Source organism: Oryctolagus cuniculus, chromosome 17 (genome assembly GCF_051225735.1).
Source record: "Oryctolagus cuniculus isolate XC-2025 breed Fujian yellow rabbit chromosome 17, ASM5122573v1, whole genome shotgun sequence".
NCBI lineage: Eukaryota > Metazoa > Chordata > Mammalia > Lagomorpha > Leporidae > Oryctolagus > Oryctolagus cuniculus.
The window spans coordinates 21,541,878-21,550,729 of NC_142883.1; the positions used below are offsets into that span (position 1 = coordinate 21,541,878).

General features: G+C 42.3%; 1 protein-coding gene across 1 annotated transcript; it reads left to right on the forward strand.

The window, feature by feature from the left end:
- Positions 1–3,404: 3,404 nt before the first annotated feature.
- LOC100358979 (keratin-associated protein 3-2) lies at positions 3,405–3,912 on the forward strand. The gene has a single exon (XM_002719143.6). The coding sequence runs from the start codon at positions 3,478–3,480 to the stop codon at positions 3,775–3,777; it is 300 nt and encodes a 99-aa protein (XP_002719189.1). The 5' UTR covers positions 3,405–3,477; the 3' UTR covers positions 3,778–3,912.
- The last annotated feature ends 4,940 nt before the right edge of the window (positions 3,913–8,852 follow it).

The window sequence follows — 8,852 nt, forward strand, 5'->3', positions numbered from 1 at the left end:
ATTCTGGTGAAGTTTTGAATACAAAATATAAAAGTGTTTTTGACAACTTTAAAGCACTTTATGAATTAAATGAGTCACTCTGCTTAAGTGAAGTATGACTATTATAAGCACTATTATAAAAATAAGCAAATACCTTTTAAAAATTCTCATCTATATTTTAACCCAATTCAATAAACATTTATCAAATGCCTATATGGTCCAGGCAGAGGCCTGAGCTTGAAAGAGAAAACCAAGATAAAGAGACAGTCCCAGCCGGCGCTGTGGCTCAATAAGCTAATCCTCCGCCTTGCGGCGCCGGCACACTGGGTTCTAGTCCCGGTCGGGGCACCGGATTCTGTCCCGGTTGCCCCTCTTCCAGGCCAGCTCTCTGCTGTGGCCCGGGAGTGCAGTGGAGGATGGCCCAAGTGGTTGGGCCCTGCACCCCATGGGAGACCAGGAGAAGCACCTGGCTCCTGGCTTCGGATCAGCACGGTATGCCAGCCACGGCGGCCATTGGAGGGTGAACCAACGGCAAAAAAGGAAGACCTTTCTCTCTGTCTCTCTCACTGTCCACTCTGCCTGTTAAAAAAAAAAAAAAGACAGTCCCACTTGTGAGAATTTATTCCATTAGAGTGAGAAAGACAAGCATGTTAATAGCCAAAGTATAATATGAGGGGACTTCCAAATATTTTTGGAAAATTGAATTAAAAGACACATTTATGGGGCCGGCGCTGTGGCTCACTTGGCTAATCCTCCGCCTGCAGCGCCGGCATCCCATATGGGTGCCGGGTTCTAGTCCTGGTTGCTCCTCTTCCAGTCCAAGCTCTCTGCTGTGGCCCGGGAAGGCAGTGGAGAATGGCCCAAGCATTTGGATGCCTGCACCAGCGTGGGAGACCAGGAAAAGCACCTGGTTCCTGGCTTTGGATCAGTGCAGCGCCAGCCATGGCGGCCATTTGGGAGGTGAACCAACGGGAGGAAGACCTTTCTCTCTGTCTCTCTCTCTCTCTCTCTCACTGTCTATCTCTATCTGTCAAAAAATAAAAAATAAAAAACACATTTATTTGGGAGCAAAAAAATTTAGAAACCATACATAGTTTTTTTTTTTTCATAATATGCATTTTCCATGGAGTTTTTGCAGACCCCACACCCACACCCACACAGCAGAATGAAACAAGGGTGGATGAAAGGACAGGTCGCACATTTTGTGTGAGCCAAGAATCAAAACATCTGGAATAATTGTCTAATGTCTGTTCGTGAAGGAGATATTTGAGCTGAAGCTTCAGGGATGAGTGGGGAGGAAGTTTTAAGCCAACAAAACATGATGAGCAAGGTCACATGTGTCATGTGTCATGTCTAGGAAATGCTAACCTTCAGTTTTATTTATTCGATGTACTATATGACAAATATCAATATTCAACCCAAAATTAAACCAACTGCACTCACAAGCTCTTTGTACTGTTTTTACTGCTTTTTGAAATTTATTTTTAGTATTCTCCACTTTTTTTTACATTAGCTTTTTTTTTCTCTTTTAAACAGAGCATATTGGTTTTGGATAATATATCCAAAACCAGTAACTCACTGAGGAACCTGTACCTTGTATTTCTTCAATAATCATTTGCTATCCAACAAATTGTATAATTTAGATTCTACTACATGAATCATTTTGTGCTGATCATGGGAGGTGTGTGAAGATGTAGGAATTATAGAATATTACACGTTGGAGACTATCCTGTCCAATTACCCATCTACCAACCTAAGGCAAACCTCGGCCAAATGAGGGGACAAATATTATATAAGGCATTCCTCAAAGAAATTTACAATCTAATGGATGATCTAAGATACAAAAACAAATAAGCAAAGCAGGAAGTCAGTGACAGTTTCTAAATTACACTGGATCCGATCCCCTTCCAAAACCCACTATCATTCTGTGAATTGTGATTTTTCTTGTAAGCACCAGTTTCATCTTATTTTTAAAAATTTTTATATTTACTTATTTGAAAGATAGCAAGATATAAAGACACACACAGAGAGAGACAGAGACAGAGAGAGAGACAGAGGCAGAGACAGAGAGCTCCCATCTACTGTTCACTCCCCAAATACCTACAATGGCCAGGGCAGGACTGAGGCTGAAGCCGGGAACCTAAAACTCAACCCAGGTCTCCCAAGTGGGTAGCAGGACCCAATTACCTGAGCCATCATGGCTGCCTTCCAGGTCTACATTAGCAGAAGCTGGAATCAAGACTAGACTAGGGTATGGATCGTAGGCACTGCATCCTAACCACGAGGCCAAACACACACCCCCCAACACATACACCTCTTCATCTTGTTTTTAAAGTACCAATATCATATCAGTCGTATGAAAATGAAGACTGAGATAGATTATTTTTTTTCTTTGAAAGGCTGAGAGAGAGAGAGGACAGACAGACAGACAGAGAACATTCCATCCGGTGATTCACTCTCAAATGTCCACAGTAGGTAAGACTGGGCCAGGCTGATGCCAGGAGCTGGCAGCCAGAATTGAGTCCAAGTCCCCATGTGGGCAGCAGGTACTCAACGACTTGAGTCATCACCACTGCATCCCTCTGTCTGCATTAGCAGGAAATCCAGAGCTGGAGTCAGACATCAAACCTAGGTACTCCGATAGGGGACACAGGCAGTGTAATTGGCAACCTAACCACTAGGTCTGCCCCTGGGTTTCTTTAATGGGACACTTAACAGAGGACAGCAACTGAGTGGGTCTTTCCTTCCAGTCAGTTTACACTTTGACTCACTGTAAGATTGGTATAACTCTGAGAATAGAGACGCTTAAAGGGAACAACTCATAAGGTGATACAACCTTTGGAAACTTATCATAGATTCATTAAAAGTGGTGAAAAGGGAATTCATCCTATACCATTCTGTCACCTTGTTTGCTCAGTAGAACTGAATTATATCATCAATAAGTAAAGCAAATGTATGTGAAATGCAGATAGGCAAAACATTCATCTATAAGTAGCCAAAATTCTTATTGACTTTATTGAGTTGAAAATGGGCCAATTAACCATTTTAGTTGCTTGTTCTAAAATTAGTAATTAGAGATCATATCATGTTATGCATATAATTTAAAATTAACAGGAAAAAAAAACAAAAACACTTTAGCCTTCAAAATTACAGCAGAACTGTCATTCGGACTGATTACCCATAATTCATGCAATGCTTGGCATGCCAGAACTCTGTAAAGATAAAATGTGATGATCTTATGAAAAGAATAGCAAGTCAATGAGTCACACATATGATGAATTTCATAAGGGCAGAAACTCTTAGGAGACAAGAAAATACCAAACTTATTAGAGAATCTTAGGGGAAAATGGTGTCATAAACAACAGTAGGGAAAGAAGCCTTCTGGTTGGACCCACGCCCACTGGGAAGGGTATATAAAGCCCAAGGCTGCAGGAGACATGTGCACCTCAGAAACCTCACCGTCCTTAGGAACCAAAGGCAAACCCGACTCCCCACACCATGGCTTGCTGTATTGCCCGCTGCTGCAGCGTCCCCACCGGCCCCGCCACCACCATCTGCACCTCTGACAAATGCTGCCGCTGCGGAGTCTGCCTGCCCAGCACCTGCCCCCACACGGTTTGGCAGCTGGAGCCAACCTGCTGTGACAACTGCCCCCCACCCTGCCACATTCCTCAGCCCTGTGTGCCCTCCTGCTTCCTGCTCAACTCCCCCCAGCCAACCCCAAGCCTGGAGACCCTCAACCTCACAACCTATGTCCAGAGCAACTCCTGTGATCCCTGCATCCCAAGAAACTGCTGATGGATGGGGGCTCTGCTCAGCACCTGCCTTGAAGAGCCCAGAGCTGCCTGTCCAGGATCCACTTGCCTCAGCAGTCTAGCAGATGTGCAGGTAGACCAGCAGCTCAAGATATGGAAACCCCACCTTTGATTTCAATGGAAAGAAAACCAAGAATTTTTCTATGATTATTTGGCTCTTAACTATTTGGTTAATTTGGACAAATGAATGTCTTCTAATATCAAAATACTATTGAATTCTTTAATATTTCAGACTTTATTTTCTCAGTCAATATGCTTAATATGCTTCCTGGGTCTTATTTCTTGCATTGAGTATTTTCATAGAGGTTAAAGAAATTTCCCAATGAGTTTCTCCAATAAACTTTAATTCCCTGGCAAGATGTGTTCTTGTTTATGTCAGAGTTTGTGGTATATTTCTTCCCTTTTAAAAATATCATTTTAACATTTAAGGAAATAAACGATTAAACAAATGCCAGGAACTAGCGTGCTAACGTGACTTTTTTGCTAAGTTTTAACTAGTTATCTTTTCTGTTCGCCTTTGCTTCCTCCCTTTTCCACAAATATAATTTGGGGACCAGGCTTCATTTATTGACCTACTTTTGCCAGGTGACTCACATGCACTAATTCATTTAATTCTTATAACAGCACTAATAGATGAGAAAGAGGCAGGTGTAAGAGGTATTCAACGTTGCCAAAATCACAAGGTTAGTTACTCATAAAGCCAGAGTGCAGCCCCCCGCATGTCTGACTCTGAAGCCCTGTTCCTGCTGTCCCATCGTAAAGCTTCCCAAACTCACAGAGCCAGAGACATAATGAACAAGGCTACAACGTTAACTTAAAATATGCAGGAGAAATTAAGGTGAGATTATTTAACAAAATCATCACATTCAATTGTAACAGAAGAAGCACGTGTTGGTTCATGGATTATAATGAGCATGGATTCAAACTCAAGATCTGTGTCATTTAATGAGCCTGCTTTGGCTTCACTTCCTTCTCGAGAGAACACAAGGAGCCCAGCTCCAGCCGCAGGGCATGGAAGCCTGTTTTCTGTTTTTCACCACACTCAGAAGTTGTACTCCAGCAATCAGCAGAATGCCTGTACTTCCCACGGGATATGTTGAGAGCTAGACCTAAAACTGACCGAACATGGTTTAACCTACTTAATTTTAATAGCCTACTAATTTTATCTTACTCAGATTACCATTTTTCTGAGTCTAGAGAGATTAGGGGCGTGTGTCATATAAATAAAGTTATGTTGAATATGCAAAACATATATATATAGAATATAGAATATATATATACACGTACAACACATACATAAAGACACGAGTCAAAAACATTAAGATAAAATGGAAAGAATGTATGGGGGGGCAGGGTAGAACAAAGAAGGGGAAAAGCAATTGCATTTAAACAAACATGGTTTAAATGCTCTCAAAGTGCCCAGAGAGGGCCCCTCTGAGACACCCAGGTACTGTCAGCTTCACTGTAATGAACAGAACTCAGAAGCCAGGCGGTGGAAGAGACGGAACCCAGCAGACTCTCAAGGAGAGACTCGTCAGGTCACTACTGCACCTGGCTGGATGTCTTCAGTGCCTTCCAGTGCCAGGCACCCCCTGTGCAGCAAGTAGAGCAAAAAGAAACATTATTACTAAAGGGCCTCCAATGGGGACAGACTAGTGGCTGTACTCACAACACATGTGTAACATGTGTGTCATACAAGTGCAATGCCCAGGCTGTGGGAGCCTGCTGTGACGGGGAGGAGAGCCTCTAAATGCCCCTTCAGTGAGTGGTTGTCAGAGTTAGGGAAAGCCCTGGAGCTGTCCAGGCTAAGCCTTACAACACGGGACGGCAGTAGGAGAGGGGAGCGATTGCTCGAAACAGAACAAGGCTTAGTAAATCAGGAACACTACTGCACTTCTGTTTCTTTTCATTATCAACCTTTATTTGCATCTTCACCATCGCAGCTGTCCTCGTTGACTATGGAAAGGCGTAATTAAAACTGGACAAGTCCTTGGATGCATGCATGCATGCATGATTTTCGGCCCTTTGAAAAATCTCCCATCTAATCATGAATCATTTGTTTCTCCTGCAACAGCTTACAGGACAACAAAGAGACCCTTTGCTTCCGAAAACAAAGCATGTTTATTATCTCTGACACTGAGTTTCATTTTCAACCACACCAAAGCTAGCTCAACTCCATGGGGTGCTGTTTTTAGTTTTTAACCAGTGAGTCACCAGGCCGTCTAAGGTACATTATCTCACCTCTCTAGATGCACTATCTTAGTTTATAAACAAAGCTGAGTAATTCCCAGGTCGCTTAGACCAAGGCAGAGAAAATAAATTTTAATAAAGTATTGTAGGTATTGTCAATAAAAGTGATAAGTTCACTACCATAAAGTTGTTACTTTCTTTTGGTAAAGATTTATTTATTTATTTGAAAGGCAGAGTTACAGAGAGGCAGAGAGAGAGAGAGAGAGAGAGAGAGAGAGAGAGGTCTTCATCCGTTGGTTCACTCCCCAGATGGCTGCAACAGCCGGAGCTGCGCCAATCTGAGGCCGTGAGCCTAGTGCTTCTTCCAGGTCTCCCACAGGTTGCAGGGGCCCAAGGACTTGGGCCATCTTCTACTGCTTCCCAGACCATAGCAGAGAGCTGGGTTGGAAGTGGAGCAGCCGGGACTTGAACCGGCACCCATATGGGATGCCGGCACTGCGGGCGGCAGCTTTACCCACTATGCCATGGTGCTGGCCCCTAAACTTGTTACTTATAACTACTTTTCATCTGCAACTTGAAGTTTTACTGATAAGTAGAAGGCACAGTTTTCTACACAATAGAACAGTTAAAGGAACAGCAAGAAGTTCCAGAACCTTTTAGGATGAAAGTAGCACTTCAGATAAAAGCACTTCAGATAAGTGACTGCCATGAAATTCTAATGCTGAAGGTCTGCAAGTCATTTTTCCTTTCTTCAAAATGTCAGAAGAATTTCCTTCTTGTTCCTTTTTGTCTTTTTTTTTTTTTATGTTCATTTTCATTTGAAAGAGAGACAGAGAAAGAGAGAGATCTTCCACCTGCAGGTTCACTCTCCAAATGCTAGCAACAGCCAGGATTAAGCCAAGCCAGAGCCAAGAGCCAGGAACTCAATCCAAATCTTCCACATGGGTGGCGGAGACCCAAGAACTTGGGCCATCATCTGCTACCTCCCAGGATGCATTACACGAAGCTGGATCACTGAGACACAGAGACACTTCACAGGGGAGGTGGGAAGAATGTGAGAGGATCGTGGGCTTGAAGGAGGAGTGGGTGCAGGCTGAGTGGAGATGGCTTGAGGCACAAAGGTGGCACTGGCTAGCAGCCCACCTGGCGCTCCCTCTTAAACCCTGATCTGTGGCTGAAGGCTAACAGCTGAACTGGAGCTAGAATCCAAGTCTTTCCCATCACAGCCACAGCTGATTTGAGGAGAAAACGCATTACAGTAAGGGGACAAAAACAGAATAAAATCAGAAGTCAACAAATTCTTCTAGCTCAGGCCTGTAACTTTCAGGTGGTAGAAATTTTACTTGAAATTAAGCATTGTGATCTTACATTTTTCTTTTACTTCAACTATGAAGACATAAGCTAACCATTCAACTTGCACACAAATGGCAGGGAAGGAGACCAAGCAAGCCCATTTTTTATAGAATGACAAATGGCCAATATACATAAGGAGGAATGTTTTAAACTAATTATAAAAGAAATACCATGAAATTTCATTTTTCTCCCTTCAAGTTGGCAAACACCTTTAAAATAAAATATCCAGGGGCAGCGTTGCAGCACAGCGGGTTGAGCTGCTACCTATCCACATGGATGCCAGTGTGTGTCCTGACTGTTCCACTTCCAATCCAGCTCCCTGCCAACGGCCTGGAAAAAGCAGAAGAAGGTGGCCCAAGTACATGGGCCCCTGAATTCATATGGGAGACCTGGAGGAAGCTCCTGGTTCCTGGCTTTGGCCTGACCCAGCTCTTGCTGTTGTGGCCATTTGAGAGGTGAACCAGTGGATGGAAGATCTCTCTCTCTCTCTCTCTCTCTCTAACTCTGCCTTTCAAATAAATAAATAAATCTTCAAATAAGGGAAACTGGAATTTTCAAATACAGCTGATGGAAATAGATATATATAGAAAAATATAGTTCAATTCAATGATTCTGTACAGCAGACAATATCAAAAGCCTTAAAATATTGCCAATTAACAATTGTTTATTACATCCAATAAATATTTCTGCTTCTGAAATAATTGGAAATGTACACAATGTATATATAGTTGCTTTCTTTTGCCACAATTATAAGGAGAAGCTGAAAATAAGTAAATGCTTAATATGAAATTTTTAAGTAACTGAGGAGTACATTATATGATGAACACTAGGAAACCTTAAAAATACGATTATGAGGAGTGGCGTGTGGCCCAGTTTAAGAGGTCAGGACGTCCACGTCCCTTATCAGAGTGCCTGGGTCCAGCCCAAGCTCCGGCTCCGAGTCTCCTTCCCTTGCCAACGCAGATACTGGAAGATGGCAGGTGAAGGCCCAAGTAGTTGGAGCCTTGCCACTCACATGGGAGATTCGAATTGAGCTCCAGCTCCTAGCTGTGACCTGGCCAGCTATGACCACTGTGGTTATTTGGTGAGTAAACCAACAGGTAAGAGCATTCTCGTTCTTTCTCTCTCCCTCTCTCTGCCTCTCAAATAAATTTTTACAAAATATTTTTAAGGAAAATTGCCCTGTATACTTAAGAATATATGATAATAAAAATATTCCTTTATATGTTTAAATGAAAAGTTATATATATATGATTCCAGTAATGTGGTAAAATAAATGAATCTATAAAAAATTAGTAGATATGTAAAGAAAATAGTGAATTTCTTTTTTATTTTAGTTTTATTTTCTCCTGAGCTGAAATAAGTTCTAGTTTAATTAAGGTACTTTTTGCATGCAAGATACAGTTTAACAGTAAAATATGTATCAGACTTAATTTCCCAGTAAATTTACTGTAAAGTGGTAGCAGATTGCAGTGCTATTCCCTTTGTTAGATCATGGTAAAACTGCAATGATAG